Source organism: Wasmannia auropunctata, unplaced genomic scaffold, assembly GCF_000956235.1.
Source record: "Wasmannia auropunctata unplaced genomic scaffold, wasmannia.A_1.0 LD335998.1, whole genome shotgun sequence".
Lineage (NCBI taxonomy): Eukaryota > Metazoa > Arthropoda > Insecta > Hymenoptera > Formicidae > Wasmannia > Wasmannia auropunctata.
The window spans coordinates 431,058-452,635 of record NW_012026892.1 but is presented as its reverse complement, the minus strand read 5'-3'; the positions used below and the strand labels follow the sequence as shown (position 1 = coordinate 452,635).

At 40.8% G+C, this 21,578-nt stretch overlaps 1 protein-coding gene and 1 long non-coding RNA gene across 2 annotated transcripts in view; one reads left to right on the top strand and one right to left on the bottom strand.

The window, feature by feature from the left end:
- LOC105453560 overlaps positions 1-21,578 on the top strand; it is an 83,562-nt gene that overhangs the window by 51,003 nt on the left and 10,981 nt on the right. Inside the window, exons 2-8 of the mRNA XM_011695622.1 lie at positions 11,346-11,596; positions 14,416-14,582; positions 15,173-15,370; positions 16,272-16,853; positions 17,189-17,636; positions 18,130-19,012; positions 19,296-19,592. Coding sequence (XP_011693924.1) covers positions 11,346-11,596; positions 14,416-14,582; positions 15,173-15,370; positions 16,272-16,853; positions 17,189-17,636; positions 18,130-19,012; positions 19,296-19,592 — 2,826 coding nt within the window. The remainder of the gene's footprint in view (positions 1-11,345; positions 11,597-14,415; positions 14,583-15,172; positions 15,371-16,271; positions 16,854-17,188; positions 17,637-18,129; positions 19,013-19,295; positions 19,593-21,578) is intronic.
- The window catches only part of LOC105453561, a 31,021-nt gene continuing 13,245 nt past the window's right edge, over positions 3,803-21,578 (bottom strand). The window contains exon 3 of the long non-coding RNA XR_974887.1: positions 3,803-4,191. This is a non-coding gene — a long non-coding RNA (uncharacterized LOC105453561). The remainder of the gene's footprint in view (positions 4,192-21,578) is intronic.

Genomic DNA, 21,578 nt, shown 5'->3' with positions numbered 1-21,578 from the left:
GTTTACATTAATTCACACATGATCGTATGCGTGTGTGAGGAAACATTTTGACGCATACAGATTTTGAAGATAAAACCATAAGCAGATAGAGAGAAGCAGCTTTACTCTACGTTCCGTATAATTTAATATTCCCTAACTCACATTGTCCCAGTAGTTCGAAATGACATTGCCGTGTCAACTATTAATCCACTCCGGTGAGGATGCTTTCCCTCCGTACTTAACCGCAAGGAAATTCCAGCTGTCTAGTTCCGCGCGGCGGAAAGACAAATATCGGGTGCTTTTCGAAATTTACGAGAATTTCGAGGGCCGTTCTCATAAATCGGCGCGCTTCTCCTCGAGAGACAAAACAAGCCGGCGACACGTGAAAAAGCAAAAAAGAACCAGCCGGAGAGAGAGAAAGAGAGAGAGAGAGAGAGAGAGCAGCATGTTGTTGCAATAAGCCTGGCTGGCAATTCAATTAGCCGCTGTTAATTAAGCAAAACTTTAGGACAATCCCGTTCGGTATCGGAACGAGGTTGATTCAGTTTTCCGGTGTTGCGCGCACGGCAAAAGAGAAAAACGGTAGGAAAATAAGGAGAGAAGCGCACATTTACGCAGCGTTTAATTGTCGATCATAGGAGGGTTTAATAGCGATCCAGCTATTAATGATTATGACTAGAATATGAGACTTATATGGATGCGAACCGGCTCATAATGAATATCTAATGAGAGTTACTCGAAACGATATCTGACGCTATTTTCTATAGTCCCTCTCTCTTTCTACGGACCCTCGCCATTTCCATGTGGTCCGGCTCACTCTCTTTCTCTCTCATTCCCTTTCTTTTGCAACGTGAAATGAGATACGTGAAAAAAGAAATTAATTAAACGGGGCATCATTACGGCGAACTGTCGTACCGTCTCACCGCAGGCCGCACCGCATAGGCCGGAAAAATGGCCGCTTGATTGACAGAATTAGATGAGCGTCGACCGCACGCTATAATTTAATCCGATTTTTGCTGATCCGGTTCTTTTAATAGAGAAGCTTACGGGGAAACCAGTCATCCAGTCAGACGCCAATTAATATGTGGAAATTCATTAATGCATCATCGGAATATCCCTCTTTATCATGCTATTAAAATATTACGCAAGCGGAAGATACTATCGTAGTCTTTTTTCTTCGGAGAAGCCAAGGGTTTATGTTCCTTGAACCTACATTCTGCTGAAGTTATCGGTTTGATCTTAGTTTTCCAGTCGTGTTCTCAACTGTGTCTATTGTCACACATATATTTTTTTTTATTATATCTTACGTTATACCAAAGTCACGCGCGCGGTAGATATAAAAGTTCAATGATAGTAATAGTCATTGAATTTATATATAGATAGATATTTTCAAGATATTTTTAAAAATAATTTTAGTAATTAGAATATAAAATTCACTGCTTTTTCAGACGGAAAAAATAAACACAGTTGCCTGATATTTTTAAGTCATTTAATACTTAAGGAAAAAGAAAGGAATTATTCGTAAATGTAATTCTATTTTTTATCCTACTATCTAAAGTCGACAAGTTCTTGAGACATCCGCTTTCGATATCGTGCCACAATATTTGCTGTCACGGCACATGAAAGTTAAGGGCGAAAAGTGAAACGACGTCGCTGTGTCTCGACGCGACAGCGCGAGAACGAACAGTACGGCCGTATCAGGACCGCAATTTGCCACGACACTTAATATCGAGCGGGCCTTAAATCCGACTGCCATTCACGCGTCGCGTCAACAGCTCCATCGATGGAGCAATCCGCCATCTTTGGGCCATGGATCATTGAATAATTCATAATTTACGGGTGGAGGAAGGGGCTCGTTAAAGCCGCGGGTATCTCATCGGTTTCCTGTTCGGCTCGTTCTCGTACAAACAAGAGAGAGACAGAGCTGGGAAGGAGGGAGGGAGGGAATGACGAAAAAAAAAATCCTCGCTTCTCGATGCGACACACAAAGGTACACCCGCTCCGAAGTAAACGTCGTCGTGACGCTCGAAGTCGTCTGACGGGTTTGCGCCGGTGCCGGATGCCACTATCTCACGTTTTCGTTCTTAGGCGATTCGAGGACGCACGTGAATCAAATTACGGTCATCCGTCTTTCGCTCCGGCGAGCATCTTTCGCACATTGCCTGGACGTCCCGTCAGGACAATTCGCGCTGACAGTTTTGTTTTTCAGAGTCGCGAGGTCATTTACGCGCGCTATCCTGCGAGCCATCTCTCGGTCATCTCGCAGCAAGTGAATTAGAGTGATGTATTTCTACGGGTACCTTTATACGTTGTCTTGTTACAAATATTGTATCGCCGTATACGTAAATTTTTATTTGTCATTATGGAGTACATACGCGTTATCTTTCAGCAGAGGAAAGAAAATGCTATAAGGATTCCGTTTTATTCCAATCATAAATTGCTTTGCAATAAAATTAGCGGCCAATATGATATAGGCAGCTGTATATCGCGAAACAAAATCTGCGTTTATCAATTACGTTTTCACATATACCCTATAATTTGCCATGCATGCGCTTTGCTCTAATCTATAATGAGAATCTCTTATTTCGATCAAGGCTTGCTACTGAGAAAAATATCGGCTCGCCGAATCTACGATATTAATTGAAACATTAGGATTTCGCGACGACCGCAAGCGGAAGGTTGACTAGAGCTAGTCTTTTTTTCTTCGAACGAAGCGAAGGGTTTATGTTCCTGTAAATGTAGGTTTGAACCTACATTCTGTTGCAAAGTTATCGGTTTGATCTTACTTTTCTGGTCGTGTCAGTTCTCGACTCTGGCAGACGGTCTGATAGAATCTTACTATATCTGTGCCCTCGTCGCATAGTTGTATGATTTGACTTTTTTTAGTTTGCAATAAAATCTCAGAGAAAAACCAGTGACTCCAAAATACTACTCGATTTGCTTTTAAAGAAATATTATAATCAAAAGAGAAACTTTCGCAAAACAATTAAGCGCACAGGTAAATATATATTTTTAAAAGCTTTGGTTTTTGTTGAATTTTTGAGTTTATTTCGAAAGATTATCAATTCATCTGTGGCGTACAATTAAATTTTTACTTTAAAAAAATAAATCTCGAATTGATTTTAGAGAATTAAAATGCATCTATATGCAGATTTTTAGATTTATTTTATTATTACTATGTATATGTAACAAAATAACTGAGATTATTTTTATATCTCTCCAATATTAATATAATATATACAATTAATTAATATTAGAATTTTGATTGTCTCAGAAGAGAATTTGATCATTTACTGGTTTAAGATTAATCACTAGTGTGTATATATATATATATATATATATATATATATATATATGTATATATTTTTAGTGATTAATCATCTTAAACCAGTAAACGGCAATCAAAATTCTGATATTAACTGTATGTCTTGCTGTGTCAATAAACCCTTTTTCATCATCGTGTTCGAGCCGATCAAATTCTACATAACGTCTTTGCCAGTCATAAACTCCCGTTTTGCAGTTTGGCGATTAACGAGGTTTCTCCTTTACGTCATAATGCACGCATTCAATAAACTCTCGCATTCTGCGTTTCGTATTCAAGACTCAATTCATTCTGTATAGTGTATATGCACGACCATTGTCGGAAAACATATATAATGAAAAAATAATTTAAAAAAATAATAATTTGCAACAGTTGATTATTCCGTTTTTTTTTATATATAGGAAGCAAAAATTAAAAGAATAAGAATTTAATATAAAATGTATTTAAAAAATGTTATGTAATTTCGATATTATACTGTATTAAAATAAAATTTAATTCTTATTCAATTTTTATAAAATTGTTCATTTAAAATTAAATAATCGACATTTTCTCAAATTGTGGTATGATAAGTATTATTATAGATAATATTAAATAATAGATAATTCCAAATTAAAGAGAAACACTTAAGTAATTTCATTTTCAATATTAATTCCATTTCATTCCAAGTTGTACTATAATATTGAATAAAGATTGATGAAATCGGGTTCGCAAAATATTCTTCTCACTCTCGCTGTGCCAAGCAATTTTGAGAAGTTAATGGGATCGGCGGGACGGTGGCAGAATTCTGGCAGGAGAATGCGTCACTCTTTCCGCAGGAGTGATGTCCTGGCAAGCAATCGGGGACTCCCTTCGCATTTTGACGAGCCCCTCCTGAGAAACGGGTATGCATCCTGAGAGAGAGAAAGAGAAAGAGAGATCCTGCACCTCCGTTGAAACATTACTCGTGCTCTTTGCGGAAAGCCGAATTTATTTCACGGCGAAAGTGAATCATAGCGAGTGGCCGCGGTTACGTTGAAATATTATCCCCGGTCGCCATTATTACGCGTACGGTCACTCGTAAAAAAACAGTGATAAACAGGCGCGTTGCATTGACTTCCTTTCTCACAATTGTGCAAAATAAGATTTTTTATCTCAAGATATGTATATTCAAGATATTTTTATGCCTTTTTCACTCCTTCAAAAAGATAGATATTCAACTTGTAATTATATAGTTTAATACGCTTACATTATCGAGCACCTATAAGTTTTTAATTTATATTTTTATTTATTTTGATTTAGTTAGGATATGTGATTGAATAATCGTGAATCGTGGCAAATATAAATTGTCAGAGTGTTTGCAAACGTAACGGACATTTGATTCCGAGAAAGAAGACTGCCGAGTCTTATCGGTCACGACTGCGCTATCGTGTCGGCTTTCCGGAATACAATTGGATTCTCTATTTTCCCCGGCGCAAGGAATCAGGTGCGAGCTCAGCGAGTATTATAATCTCGGTAGTCGTAGATAGGCTGCAGTCGCACAGGTCGGCGTTATAAAACGACGGAAATTTATTGGGCCAGCTCTAACACACAAGTGTGCACACGCGGGCCCCGGTAGTGAATGGCGACGGCGGCGGCGATCTTCGGGGTCCGATGGGACCCGGCGCGCGGTGGCGGCGGCGGCTGCGGCGGGGTACTCATCGTTCTCCGTCGTTTTTTCTTTTCGTGGGCCCCGTCGGGCCTTGCAGGACCTGTACGAGGACTGGTCCGCGATCTACCGTAACCGCATTCCACCTTACCTCACCTTGCCCCTCGCACGATCCTCGCAGCCTCCCTTGTGCCTCACTGACTGCCTTCCCCCTCTCACTTCTGCTCCTTGTCCCTTTTCCCTCTCCCATACCTTCTCACTCCTCCTCGCCGCTTTTATTCAGTCCTTCTCTCCTCCTCGTCGGTCGTTTCCTCTCTTTGTTCCTCTACTATTTCTTCGTCCTTTCTTGGTGAGATTTTTTCAATTCCTTGTTTAACGATAACTATCTAAATTATTACGCTTCAATCTTTAACTTATCGCTTCAATTATTATACGAGGTTTAATTGTGTATATTAATAAATTTTTATGTATCTCAATGAATTTATATCGTTTTTGTATAATCTTTCTAATTTATATTGTGAGTAACAGTAAGACCGAGTTTCAAAAAAAGCAACAAGTGGCACATAATTTCTTACCGCTAAAGGTTTACGTGTTAAAACTAACAGCGCATTATAACTGTCACGTACGCCTTATGTAAACATTAACCGGTATTTCTTATATATACATCATAAATCACAAGGAGACATAATTTCCAAGCTTATTTATTTTCCGAGTAAAATAAATATTATTTAGAAAAACGATGTCTTTCTTGCTCTTTCCTTTCTTCATCATTTCGTCTTTTCTCTCTCTCTCTCTCTTTCTTCTGACGAACGTGGCAGACAAAAGAGGGCTCAGGTTCCGAAACACGTATCCGGCGGACCTCGCGCGCGAACTTGTTTTGCTCGCGATTACACGGAGTCCCCAACCTGCCGCGGTTCTGTGTTTACCCGGCCGCGAAACCCCCGGCCCTGGATGCGTGCTTGCGCCATCCGTCAGTGGCCCCGTGGGCACGACGGGGACAGAGCGAGGAGGAGGAAAGGGAAGAGAGATAAACGGACCCCGGTTGGTATTCGAATACGAGCGTTACGTGACGACCGGGTTCCCACCTCCCTGCAGGTTTGCCCGGAGATTCCGGGTTTTTGTCGAGAAGATCGACCGGACGATCTCTCCCGTATACCGCGGGCCTTACGCTGGTACGTCAGTGTCGTCAGTACGTGTCGTAATTAGAGGCCTGATAGATCGTGTCTTGTCGATCGTCGACTGTCGGTCGCGCCACGGCGTATATACGCGTTGTCGACGTATACAATTAGCGCGGCACGACAACGGCGGAGATGCTTTCGGGGTTGACGTAATGATGAGTAATCGTTTACGGCGATTACATTCCCAATTATTATTGCAGCGACTTTCTTCCTATGTAACAATTATGTTACTCGTTAAGATCATCACGTAATACATCATCTCGTGCGTCACGGTATTCCACCTTATACCCACTTCGATCCGAGATACCATCTACGCCGATTTATCATCGGCACGGATCAATACTCGCGCGCGCATCGCGTTATTCGCAGCCTCCGTGTGCCGAATTTGTCGAAAGGACGAATCGTACATGGAGCCTCTTCAAGACTATCAGATTCTAGGGAGATATAATATAACACAAAGAGTAATATTCGTAATATATCGCGTTGACGTCACTATTCGCGTTTGCGTCACCATTGTACTATGCCAGATTCCAGAGTTAATCAAAGTCACACACGTGGACTTATCTCTAAAATTCTGAAAATAGTCGATCTGATTTGGACAAGATTAATAAAGAGATACAATTCCATCTTGTTCACAAAACTAATTCACGCGTACCTATTATAGTGAAATCTGAAATTGTCTAGTTTTATTTCAAAGAGGCTAGTGAAACCTTTTTGGTTTCAAGATCAATAAGTCGTTTACAATGCAATCAACGTCGGTTGTTCCAAATACGTGAGAAATGCGGTATATGCGGAAGGTCTAGGAAGTCCAGAACTAATCCTAGGTACTCTCGACAAAGGGGCTAATCCAAGCCCGGTTTACTCGCGCTCTCGAGCGAGAGGCAACCATGAATTACGCGCTTTCTTGATATCTTGGTTTGAGCCCCGGCCTACGAAGGAGGCCGGAGCAACCGGTAAGCCGTCTGTCGGTCCCTCTGAAGGGCCGCGCGAGCGGCCCTTCGGGGCACTTTGCACAGCCGAGGCTCATCGGCTACAGCGGACCTCCCACGGGCCGACCGGCTCTTCACCATCGAGAATCTTGCCCTGCTCCTCTCCCCTCGTCCTTCTCCTCTTAAACCTTCTTCGTCTCCTCCTTCCTCTTCTTCGCCGTCTTCTTGCCCATCTCCGCGTTTCTCCTCTCTCTCGCTGTCCTCCGGCCTGTCTCGCGCCGGTCTCTCGATTCGTCGAACCGCTCGCTTCGTGCTCCCCGATCAACGACGATTCCACGCTTTCGCTGGCGGTGGTGGAGTCGAGAGAGTCGAACGAGTCGAGAGAGATCCGCCGGATGTTGCGAAACCTCAGCGTGACTCTCGCGCAGACGAAGCCGGACAGTCGAGAGCGCACACCGGATTCGGATAGACGTTAATGGAAAATAAAATGAAAAGGAATAGTAGCGTGGAGATGGATGAAAAAATAAATAGAATCCCTTTCTCTCTCGTGGGTTTTTTCCAGGTACACTTAATGGCGGGCCTCACGATTTTTTGTCTATGAATTCTTCAATTAATTCGAAGTCGATTTCCTTTTTGAGAAGCAATTTTCAATATTAAACATTTTATGGCCTATATATCTTGCAATCATATAAACTTAGAGCTTTGTTAAATTATAATGTATAATTTGCATAAATTTTTAATATAATATCTTGTTCAACGGAGAGAGAAAGCGTAAGTAGACATTCCCTAATTTTTAGAATGACACCTGTTTTTTTTTTTACAACTCCACCTCGCAACAGAGAAACCAAAGAATTTCGCGTTTTACAAACAAATTCTACCTCACGGTTGAAGTTGAGTGCATCAGAGCGGTTCTATCATTACGTTCCGGACCCCATACGTCGCTGCCAAGCTACTATTGTAATTAGCTCATGCCGGCCGCGGTTACGGTGGATCGTGCTGATTTGTGAGAAACGATTGCGAATGGCTCGAAGCCTATTATTGCGAGGGATATCGGGATGCGTGCCCGCGCGCGCGCGCGGGGCCGGTGCTTACTCAGGTGTACGACTATTACGAACACGGCCCCATGCCTCATACCCGCTTCATATTTCTATTCTCATGACCGAGCAACCTGTGCAGCCGGCCTTGACTCGTAACTCGCTCTCTTCTGGCGTCTGTAAAAAATCTCCAGAGTCCGGCCCTCTTTTGCTAACAGCCGTGACGCGCTTAATGCCGCTCGCCGCGCATTTATCGAGACGAGAGCTCGGCTCTGCAAACGCGCATTTACTTCGAAATGCATCAAAGCACATTCTCCGCCAACGTGCAATTCAAACCTTAGATTTATTCCAACTGAAACGGCGTTTGTTCAAATTTTCTTTTACTCGTCTCGTTTCGCGCGAGTATGTCACTGTATACTATTTTCAATGGTAAAGAAACGCGAACCGGACCGATACAAGAGCTTTCTTTTTCAATATCAAAATAATCTTTTATACATGTATGTAGAGTCGCAAGTTTACAAAAATGCAGAGTCATTAATCTTGATGCTCGGTTAAAATAAAATCGACATTTCTGTTTAATAATTGCTTGAAAGTAGCAAAAAATAACGTGGCTCGCACGGAGATAAGTTTTTAGAGGAATCCGTATGCTGAAACGGAGCTTCGGTTCCAGTTCTCCGATTATTCGCGCGCGCGATGAGATTGCAGAACATCACGGAGGAAGGTCGATCCCCCGCTCGTCCGCGCAGAAGGTTGTACCGGCCTGTGTAGTTATGTGCATCGGCTTCCGAGGTTACAGACGGTTAGTAAGAAATACTCCACGGACGATTGTATCGAATCGGACTGCAGCCTGGCAGAGAACACTGGCGAGTCTTTCTCGCTCGCGGCCCGCACGTACACGCATCGCTCTGTTTATACACTATGGCACTAAATGCCCGAAGCAGTCGTGCGATATTACTACCTTGCTTCGTAATGAACCGTTAGCGTAACTCTTAATACTGAATACTAAAGTATTCCAGAAGCCATTTGGAGCGTAGACGTCGAAGAATTGATAGTAAAGAATTATAAGTAGCGCTTGAAATTTTTGCAAAATTTTAAGATTCAACGTAAAAAATTTGTCAATTTTTATAAATTGGAATCATAAAATTGTTTTTAATTTATTAATTTTAAATTAAATATATATTATCTTAGTTTATCTAGATTTAACGATTTTAATAAATTAGAATTGTATAAATTGGAATCGTAAAATTTAATTTTTTAAATTTAAATAAATTAATAAAGTTATTTAAATTTACTAATTATGAATTAAATATATAATTCTTGGCTTATCCTAGATTTAATGATTTTAAATTTGGATTGTAAAAATGTTTTTATTTTTTGTCTAAAAACAAGCTTTGATAAAGTGAGATTATAAAATTGTTATTTGACTTTGAGACTATAAAATTGCAAGTTTATTAGCTTTTAATTCATTTTCTGAACGGAGCTTTACAAAGTAAATCGCATTCTACAGACTATACAGTCTTTCCATCATAGCATCAGAGGGCAAATCGAGCATGCGAATCGAGCGTAAACGTTATTGGATGCGGCGAGCTCGTATGGATGAAGTTCTAATGGGGGATACGGACCCTATCGCGTGTCGGACCGGTAGTGATTAACCCTTCGTGGTATTGTGCGAAACAAAAGGCGAACAACGGGAGAAAACACAAGAAGCACGCGATAATGAAAGCACTTCATATATAGCGCTGCGAGACGTGCATGCGCTATGCGTTGTCAAGCCAAAAAGATTGATTTTGAAAAAAAAGTCAGCAATTAAGGGTCCCACTGAATAACGGAACTAATTGTCCGTCCAGCGCGGAGGTGTTTACGGGATTTCATTGTTCGACGTTCACGTTCGCCGGTAAAAACACGAATCAAACGTTATGACTCATCCGTCAGCCAATTCACATGTTTCGCATGTGTGTGTACCGGGATACAGTGAGTCTGCACGATTTTATAGCACTCTGCACAAGCGAAACTTTCGATAAAAGGCATCAGTACATTTTAAGCTTTTTCTTCTAATATTATAAAAATATCTAGAAATATAGAAAAGATTACAGAATCTGCAAATTAACAAATAAATATAATGATCAAAATTATGCGTGCATTTTGCGTTTGTTAACTAATAATAAAAATCGCATAATTTTTTATCACATCAAAGAAAGAAGTTATGTCCAGCTTTATTGATATGCATTATAATTTAGCAATTACTTATTTTAATTTATTAATAGCATTTTTCAAGTAAACTGTTATTTTATAATTAATGTATGTTATGAGATTATTGCCCCCCCCCCCTTCTCCCTCTGGACATGTAATTGAAAACGTTAGGAAGGACCTCGTTGTCAGAGATTAAGGCCCCGGCTTTGTCACGGAAGAAACCGTTTCTGAAAACAACCGGAAACGTCGAATCAAGCGTGCCCCTCGAGCGCGGGTGGCATGAGTTAGGTTTTTTTTACTGATTTCATGCTCGGGGCCCGCGTGCGCTACGGTGCAAGAAACCGTGAATGGAACATGTTTACAGTTAAGATATGTCAGCGGCGTGATGTCCGTTCGCCACATATGACCGGCAAAAAGTATATTACGGGGCTGAAATGCCACGTTATAGAACGGCTGTAAAGAAAAAAGAGGCGGTCGTGAGCGCCTCTTAAATTCGATATGAGGCGCGAGACATTCTTTTTCTTTCTAATTAGTGAACCTTTCCTTGTACCGCGATAAATCTTTCTGTTTATTCTGCTTTTAGGGAATTTCTTTTTTAGAATGTAGAGAAGAAACTTCTTTTTTAGAAAATACTTGTATACCTTTACCAAGTATTTTATATGCGATATGCTAACGCGAATATATTAGCCATCAATTATTTTTAATAAGAGAAATTTAAAATAGATTCTTTTTCGATTCATATTTAATTAGCATTTTAATATGTGCTTATATTCGTGAGCTATTTAAATATATAGAATTTTATAAAAGATCTCCAATTATGGTTGTAATATTTATAATTCCATTTATCTCATATTTCAGCATAATTATTATATAAAAAAATTACATATATCTGAAAGAAGTATAATGGTATGCCGAGAGATGAAATTATCTCGAAAGAAATTATTTATCGAGTTGTTGTTATCGTTACGTGCAATATATCAGGATAAGTGATGGAAATTAGATAAACACGCGACTCTACATGTAACAGTTCGACTGCAATCTCTTAGACGACAAGGCGATCGTTAAGGTCTCGCATCCTTCGTGTTACAGCGGAATCGGATATCTGTACTTTCGCGGCGAGGACGGAGCATTTTCACGTCACGAATAAACCATCGACGGGACTGTTCACGGCGGACACGAGGCCGAAGGCCCTGAAGGAGTTGTACGAGCTCGCTGCCATAGTCGCCGTACGAAGTTTGGATTCCTTAAGGAGGGATGGCAGCTCGATGGATATGTTCCTTTGCACGCCGGTTCTTGGTAAACGGAGACGGGACCACAGCCTCGACATCGAGTCTCGAGTCGTAAGTACATTCCTCTTTGTTTCTCTAAAAATGCCAGGACATATTCCCCTCCGATTGGTATTTTTCTCCGCAGTCCAAGTTAATTTCAGATCAGTCAACGTCAGATATCTTCTGTTAATTCTACTGTCAGCATCGTTTAATGTAATAGTCAATTTTTCAAGATTTCGAGATCATATAGAAAAAACCTTTTATACTAATCCTAATACATTTTAAATTAAATAACGAATCTAGATATACATCAGCAAATCCGTGAGTTGTTAAATTTAGAATAGAATAATAGAACATACGAATTAAGCAAATAACTTTTTGAGTTTATTTTTTAAATTTAATATTCATCTAAAGATAAGAATTTATGTCTCGCTAGAATCTGTAACAACTTTACCATTTTGATTAGCTAATCGTTTCTTACTAATGACGCATATAGTAGAAATCTTTTTGCTGAATGAGAAAGTTGCACAGGCAGCGCATTCATACATATATGCATTTTCTCAATGAGTTATATAACGATACTGAGTTCATCGCCGTAGTTTACACTGTTCCCATTGACTTTGCGAAATATACGGTAGAAACTGAATATTGAGTTCAGGCAATTAGCTGGCATCGGATGAGCGAACACAGAGATTACACAGTGCATGACTCAATAATCCTCAACATGAGACACTAACTTACAAATGCCAAGTAGAATCAAATCTGACCTCATTGCCTACTTAATTCGACGTAATTAACTTTCACCGTGTAATTGAAGAGTTCATAGGATCGAATCCCGTTTCTTTGAAACAGTTTCAGTTAATTTCGCGGAGCAGCGTTTCCTCTCCACTTGACATCAAATGTGTCACGATTAACTTGCATTTTTCTCTGCGCTTGAACCTGCGCGCTTAAACCGGTTTATATCAAACCGAAGATTGTCACTCACATTATAATATGACGGTAATACTGTACTTGACAAGCAGAAGAATGTAAATTCCATAGATTATCTTCCGTTAAAGAAGATAATCAGGACCAAGGATGACTTTCAAGATAAATTGATTGAATATGAATACATATATACATACACAAATTCGATATGACTCGGCTTTATGTAAAACAACAATTTGAATTTTTGACAGTTTTATTCTAACAAAACTGTCGTATTAAAAAATACAAATTAAGTTAATGTATTTATTTAGACACACAGAGAGAATTTTTTTTAAATTTACCCTGCAAATCATGTTAATTATGGGACAATATAGTATTTAGGCAAATTTTACTGTGCACCACAATAAGATTTTGCAGTAAAATTTATTGTAGTGCACAGTAAAATTTATCTAAATACTATATTGTCTCACAATTAACATGATTTTCAGGGTAAATTTTAAAAGAAAATTCTCTCCGTGCAGTTTGAATTTATTTTGTACTTCGGCCAATCATAGGAGCTTCTGTAATATGCACAATTAGTTGAAGTAGTCAGGATAAATGAATATTTTAAAAATCGTTATTTCCTAATTTATTTCCTTCTGTTTCTCTCTCTCTCTTTCTCTCTCGTATGCGAAATTAAAACATGTACAATGGCCATTTTCACGGATTAGTTGCGAACAACGGCTAGTGCATCGTGTGGAAAAGTTGGCAGACGGTCGGAATCCAATCCGTTCCGTATCTCCGTGCGTGAAACCCGTCCGGTCGGCGAGGTGACACCCCGACAATGGTTAACGCCCACGCAAGGTGCCGCAGCGCGTAAAACACGTCGTTCGCTCTTCTTCCTTCGCCGCAGCGGCGCGGCGCGGCGTCGAGTTTCCCGCAGGGTGAACGGAAGGCGACCCCTCCTTGTTACGGGGCTTCTGGATCCCGCGGAAGTAAAAAAAAAAGCGAGTTATTTGTTACGTGCTCTGGGACCAACCAGGCCGCATAACAACAGCAAACATGTATACATATAAATTGGCACAACTCTTTCACACGGCACGAGAAACGCGCCGCTTCCTCAAGTATATTCGCTATGACTTTATTTGACTACCCAAACAACTTCTCAATTTTGTAGTTGTATAGTAGATTGGCTCATAAGAGTTTGTCGTAAAAATCTACGAAAGAAAAATACATAAAAAAAATACTCTTTTATGAAAGAGATTGTTACGTGCTCTGGGATCAAGTCGCATAACGATACCAAGCAAACACGTACGTACAAAATAACACAACTCTTTCACACGACACGAGAAATGCACTTCCTCACGTATTCGCTACGTCTCTTCTACATAATATCGAACAATATTTTATAATTGCATTTTTTAATATATATATGCATGTATACATATATATATTATGTTGAATATATGTACAAAATTTAATAATCCTATTAGTATATTTTTTATTTATCAAAATTACAATCTAAAATAATTGACTCTTAATTTTAAAATAATATAAATCGATTAAAAAGGACTACTATGAGTAATGTCGCAGGACTTGTTGCGTATATATAAAAATTATTATATCATTTTATTCATTCTATTACATTACTCTTCCAATCTCCTCTCAAACCGTACGTTTCAGCTCCATTCGGGCTTTCTTCAGCGATAAACAATAATCAAAGAACTTCCGTTGTTTATTAGCTTATTTATTAGCGGAAATTATTTACGTAACGGAATAAATAAAATGACATAATAATTTTTATACGCAACAAGTCTTGCATGATGACTCATAGTAGCCCTTTTTAATCGATTTGTATTATTTTTTATTAATGATCAAAGAGATAAAAGTGACAATAAATATGAATAGTTCCGCGAGGCGTAATTACAAAAGGAAATATGTTATAAATGGGACGGTGATTTTATTACATGATTATTCTGTTGCAGCCGGCTGCTATCGAGGATCTTCGAAGGTGGACGTCTACCGAAGCTCTCGGCGACGTTACCGTACCGCCGGACTGCGCGTCCAGGATCTTGGGCGACACGACTGGCGACGATGCCGTCGATCACAAGCTACCTAGCCCCGAGGAACAGGTTCAGGCTATCGCGCTCAAGTAAGCGGTTTATCTCAATACGTCGCTTGATTGCTGATAGAACGGGAATTGTAGAAACCGCCGCACGAAATATAGAGAGACCGAAAATCTTTTCAGTATTGATATAATTTATGAATGATAATCTCGATAAAAAAATTAAAAATCTATTTATGATTTAATTTTTGACATATATTTCGTCACTGTCATTAAATTTTAGATTTTTATTTATATATAATAAAGAATTTATTATTTTGGGAAAGATTAATAAAATTTAATGTAATGCTGGACATTTTTACCAACTGTATCTCAAAGAAATTATCATATTTTAAAAAAAACTGATATCTATAATTATTAAAAAAGATTAGCAAAGAAGATTGAGATTTAAATAAAAATTTATAGAGTAATTATGAGAAGTTTACAGTCAAATTAATGCAATGTTATATAATTTATATATAAACTAATATACGTATAATTGTGTATAAGTCAAAAGTCTGTCACACGGCTTCCTGTTACGTGACTTGATACGCTCGTCTCCTCCGGTCCATTCAGTTTTGTATCAATGACAGGCCGACAAGCCTATTGTGATCCCGAAATATACGCTTTCATCGTAGATTCCCGGCGGAAATCGTAGCGGTGGATGTGAGCGGTCGGGGTTTCGAAAGAATGTCGATGAGGAGGAGGTCCTTGCTGTCAGGGCCAGAAACTCAGGAAACGGTGAAGAGGAGATCACGGCCACGCAGGCCGAGAGGAAAGAGACGAAATACGATCGCTGGTACCGATCAGAAGGAGATTCGACAAGCTATCGGAGGGTTAGTGTTGTCACAGTTTCAATTCCAAACTGATGAATTTTGTGAACTTTCTAATCCTTCTTATTCACTACTCTTTCAGTTATTCCTAATTCATAGATTGCGAACAATTTTTTTATTTCGTATATTTCTTAAAAAAAATAAATGTATTTAATTAAAATTCTGCTTTATAAAGCGCTATTATATATGCTATACTTTAGATTCTGAAATTAATAAAAATTATTTTGTCAACCCTTCATTGTTTCACGTTTCGCGAAAGTAACTGTTTCAAGATTGCTCGATTTATCTGTATAATAAGGATAATTTTTCATCGTTGCTAAAAAAAGGATTACCAGGAAATGCTATCATTGAGGGGATTAATGGACCATTCGGTGAATGTCCAACCCCTTCAACTTTCACGACATGATAAATATACTCGTATAACCAAGAAGTATGCATTTTGCTCGGATACATCTTATCGCTGCGGTCCTGTTACTATAAGGCAGTATAAGGACGCGGTTCCGGAGATCTCTGTACCTCGAAAATAGTCGGCGATTTGTCACGCTCGATAAAGTGCGCTCATATTTTCGCAGTCGTCCAAGCATGAAGAATCTCCCTTATTCTACTTCTTTTGTACATCCCATTGCCATGATAATAGTTTCAGATCGTCCCTCTCCCCCGTATCGTTGTCGTGCGATATCGCATGCGAGACCACCCACGGGCTCTAACAATGTAACTTACGTATCAATTTAAGTATACGCGAAATAATAATCTGTAACAAAATCGTCATCGTATGTCGCGATTTATCCAATTAATCGTACGTATGCTCGCGCGTAAATCTGTCGCTTCTTAAAACGTGATGCAAACCAATTCACTGCAGTACTTCCCATCATGTTCACGTCGTTGAGATTATTTATCGCTGTAGGGAGACGACTGGCGACGAGCCCGAGGAGACGTTGCCAAGCGCCACTCCGAGAGCCCATCGCTCAGCGAGCACGGACGTCTTGGGCTCCGTGAAAAAGGATTCACCCACGGAAAAGAAGTCGCACTTCAACACGCTGAAGGCGTGGGGCATGTCCAGACTGAAGCTGATCAGTCCGAAATCGAATCAGCAGCAGCAGCAGCAACAACAGCAGCAGCAGGAAACGACGGTAGTCAGCGCGGAGAGGAACGAGCAGACACAAGGTCAGACGAGATCGCCGGAGGAGATCAATATTTACGAAACGGTGACTACGAGACGCAGGAGGGACAAGTCGCACGAGAGGAAGCCGAGCTCGTCCAGCTCGAGCGGCAAGAGCACCGCCAGCATACCGGTGTCGGTACCGAGCACGGACAACAAACAGCCGAGCGTGAAATTACGCGAGAGCGCCGCCCAGAGGCGAGAACGACGGAAGGGCAGCAACCGCGACGACGCGCCGCACTCGAGCTCCGGAAACTGGAGCGCCTCGTCCGAGAGCGGAAGAGCCAGCATCGGCAGCGAAACCACCACCACCACGCATCAGCCCAGGTAAGAAGAAGAAATCGAACATGGATTATCTTAATAACGACGGTCTCGATATTGATAAAAATCTTGTATTTTACTGGTTGTACGGCCAATTAAATAATTTCAAAAATAACAGCAGATCTTAAGATGGATTCTAAATATTTGAGTATATACCTAATAAAACGATTTATAAAAATTTAATTGCAGAAATTATTTAAACTTCATACTTCAAATTTAATTTCTATTATTCCTGCAAATTGAATGTTGCTTATTCAATCTCTTGAGTCAAAGGCCACGAAGAGATTATTCTAGACTAGGAGATTAAATTTATTCGCTTAATATATTTGAAATTATCTCAGATCCACGACGACGGCTTCGATCGGCACGTCTTCAACTTCCCTAAGTCATATGAGGCGATTAAAGGGAAGGGATACTTCAGCCTCGTCGTCGGTAACTTCCGAAGGTACTCTAACGCCGGATATCATACAAGATATCACGGTGGTGCCCTTTTCCGACGATGGTGAAACATCGTCCGTGTACTCCTGCGACACGGAGGGATATTACACTTCGTTTCATATGGATTCGGGCTTGAAAACACTTAGAGAGGAGGAACCCATGCCACAGAGCCCTTTGACCAAGACTAACGACATCGGCTCCGACCCCACTTCACCGATCGTCGAGAACGAATACGAACTGTTTGGCAGAGGATCAACTTCCACAACGACCAGCTCGGCCGGAACGGTTTGCACCGCGCTGATGGCACCACCGCCTCCCGAGCGCAAGTCCAGCCTCACGGTTGTTGCTATGGTAAGTTCGAGCTTCAATATTTTAGCTTCGACAAGAGATAGCGGAATAAAATTACGCATTAAATTAATACTCATTTATTAAGAGATCAAAAATAGCCATAAAAATGGGATAAAATAAAATGGATGAGATTGGATAATTAATATTAAATTTTAGACAAAAGATAAATTTATATCGATTATATTAATTTTTAATAATATAATGTCAGAGCGTCCAATGCATGTAAAGAAATGCCTTATTTTAATTAACTTTCACTCTTTTTTTTTATTTAAAAATGAGCAAATTTCTCTTTCTTAAGATTATATTTTTTATTAAATTAATATAAAAATGCTAGCATCAATCTTTCTATTAAAATATTTAAGTATTTGATAAAATTATTAAATGTTTTTATAAACTAAACTGTTTTTATAAACTAAACTTTACATAATAATTATAGAAAGTGTGCAAGCATTTATCCTTTTGTCTATATCTTCAATATATTTATATTTGTCGACAGGTTCACGGACAAAATCAAAACGGCGGCGAGTCACCCGATAGCGGTCACAACACATCCTCATCTCCCGTCGAATCTGCCTCGAGTCCAGCCTGCACCGGTCGTTCCTGTTCCGAGTTCGAGTACTCAGAGTCAAGCGATCTAGAGGGCTGCGAGCGAATCGAGAGAATCCGTTCGAAGACGGCAATCACAACAAGTCGGATTCCATCGATGTGCGTGATCACGCCACCCGTGTCCGACGACGAGCACGCGAGGGAGTCGGAGCAGAGCGAGAAGAAGACAAACGAACCGAGGAGGACTGAACTTCAGGGCGGCGGTTCGGTGCTGATGTCCGCCACCGTCGGCACTTCCAAGATGGAGGTGATCAACGGCCAGGACAAGAATCTGTATGCAACCGTGCAGGTGTTGCCGGTGGCCGTCAATATCGACAGACCGACCACGACGAGCTCGTCGTCGTCGATCAAAATCAGTCCGCTGAGTGGAGTTCTGGGCAAGCTTCGCGGCGTGCTTCCGGGCAAGAAGCACGCCACGAAGCACAGCGCCGTGCAGGAGCTGTCGAATGCAGACTCCGGCGACTATGTGACCATAGCCGACGTGAGGAACAACAACGACAAACGTCCCGCGGGCCCGCTCTCGTCATCGTCATCGTCGTCGTCGTCGTCATCAGGCATGACCGCCGTCCGACCGACTACCACCTACGCCAATTCCGACATCTTCAAGAAGGACGCGGAATACGTGAGTCTGAGCGAGCTGCCGAAGAAACCGGATTCGTCGTTGGAGAGGAAGAGACAGGGCGCTCGAGTCACTTTAGATTCCGAGGGCAAAGTCGTCTACTCGTCCGATAGCCTGAAGAGAAGGAAGGGAGCGCACACGACGTTTAATCCGGGTATTTAAATTATTTCAATTATTCAACATTACTCTTTCTATTAGCTTGACCTATCAGAATAAATATTTTTTTTACTAAAATCTCAATTTAGATTAGCTTTGTAAATTATATTAAATTATTATAGCAAATTATATTATATTAAATTATTAACAGCATTTTTTGTTTCATCTTGTTTCAACATAAATGTGACAAAAAGCATCTTGATGAAACTAATTATAATGGACAAAGAATAAATTATCAGAAGCGTCTCAAATTCGCGTTTTCACGTAACGTCAATGTCTAGGTCCTTTCGTGAGAGAGGGTGTATCACCAAGCCCATCGCCGTTGTTTCATCGCGCGATGCCGAACGTTCGTGCCGTCACGAAAAGCGCCGATACCGTGGATCACGCCGCGAACATTAGGATCACACCACCGACGTCACCTCAGCTGGGCAAGCTAATCATTCGGGCGGCACGGAGCCCCGATCGCGCGACCAGTCCGGATTACGTGCGCACCCCGGCGACCGTGGTCGGTCCCACGAGCCCGACCAGTCCCCACAGACAAGTCCGCGGGGCTTACGTCAACGTGCAAGGCGACGAAGGTAAGACGTCCAGCACTGACGAGCACCGCGATTGCCGCACTGGTAGATTAGAGGCGTTACGCACTGCGACCGCTACGTCACGCTCTAAGGACGAGTCTAGGCAGTTCCCCGTCAGCAATTCGACTCTCGCCCTGACGCCGAGCAACAAGCTCCCGGAGCCGGGCAGATCCGTGGACAAAGCCAGGATCTGTCACGGGGGCTCGCAGATAGACAAACAAACGAAGCGCAAACTCGATCGCGACGAGAACCATCCGCCGGTGGTCAACGGCGACGCCGTCGAGACGAGCGTTCGCGCGATCGCCCCGTCCAAAGTCAACCATTCGGTCAGTCTTAATCCCGCGAATTCGCGATTGGACTTTGAGAAATCGGGTCTCTATCCGAAGATTTTGAGAGTAACCGGCAACACGCCCAAGTTAGGTAGGAAACTGTTGGTCTCGGATCTCGATACTCCGAACTTCTGTAGGAAAACGTCTAATTCCGATGGTCAAAATGAGAATACGGCGCTCAACGATTGCGACGTCGTCGATAAGAAGACGACTGTCGAATGTACGGAATCAGATGATCAGGCTGCAAAAAGTTCCGACTCAGTGCGCGGCGACAGGGTAGATCGCAAGGTGAAACGTAGCGAGAGTTATCGCATGGCGAACAGTCCGATCATGTTTATCAAGAAATTCTCCGCGAGCAACCAAGCGGAGAAGTCGTCCAAGATTTGCAGGACGCCCTCCGAGGAGCTGCAGGAGGAGTTGCTGAGGGAGAGGATCAACTATCCCGAGACGGTCTCTAGTCCGGAGCCACGGGTCAATAACAACGTGACCTTTGACAATGATGTAACGGTACCGGTTCAGTCGGTGCCAACTAGTCCTAGACCGAGGGCTTCGGACCTAGAACCGGCTAGGGTGCTCAAATATTCTAGTAACGACACAGAAATCTGGTAAAAAGGAAACATATCGCGTTAGCGATTACAATACAGCAACTTTTGTGTCAACGCGAAGCTAAAACGAGATCGACAATTTAAATATTTAAAATTTTTCTACTCCTATCTTATCAAAGTCGACCAGTTCTATGAAGATTTCAGATCTAGGCGCAAGGAAATACTAAGGAAATACTTTTGCTTGTTAGTATAGCCGCCAGCGACTATAGAGATTTAGTAGAGAATATTGTATTAGTGTACAACATTAGTTTTGCAATGCTGATATGAAGCGGGAGTGATGAGATAATGCGTGCGACTACTGCAAAGCTCTGACATAAGTCGGGTCGCGCTTAGAAAAACAAACGAACGCGGGTTTAATCGAAAGTAATTATACTCTTGGAAAGTATGATAATGCGTGATAACGTGTCTTATGGCTAAAGGCACCGAGTACATCTGTACTACACTTTTCAGACTGTGCTTCTTGAGAATCTAACTCTAATCGTATTAATAAATAGTAGTTGCTCAAAGAATGACTTACAAAAAAATATTATAAATATAAAATTATCTCGAGAATTAATTTACAATTAAATTTTATTTCTACACAATTTTATTTCTAAAGAAAATCGAAGTTAAAAAAAGTTTTAATAGAATATAATTTCCTTTTATACAGCAAAACTTTTAGTAACTGGAAACTTAATATTTTTATTTCTAAAGAGAGACAAAGTTTTATGCTTTTAAAAATTTTCGTTTAATTTTTATACTCGTAAAGTGACGAATTTCAAAAGGAAATTCTTTTCAAAGTATTCTTTTGAGAAAGAAGAAATTAACTGATTGTGAGTTAAAATAGAATTCAACTTAGTGAACTAAGCTGTATTCTATTTTAACTCAGACTAATACATAGAATATCACAATTTTTTATGGCAAGAATCACGATATCTCGAAAATCGCGGCGTTTTTGCAGTCAAAGGTTCGGTTATCGGCGCGATAACTTCGCAGAGAATGATTTCGATGCGTTGAGACTTTGATACCTCGAGTTTGTTAAATAACGGTAAGATCATCGCGTAAAATAGATCGGA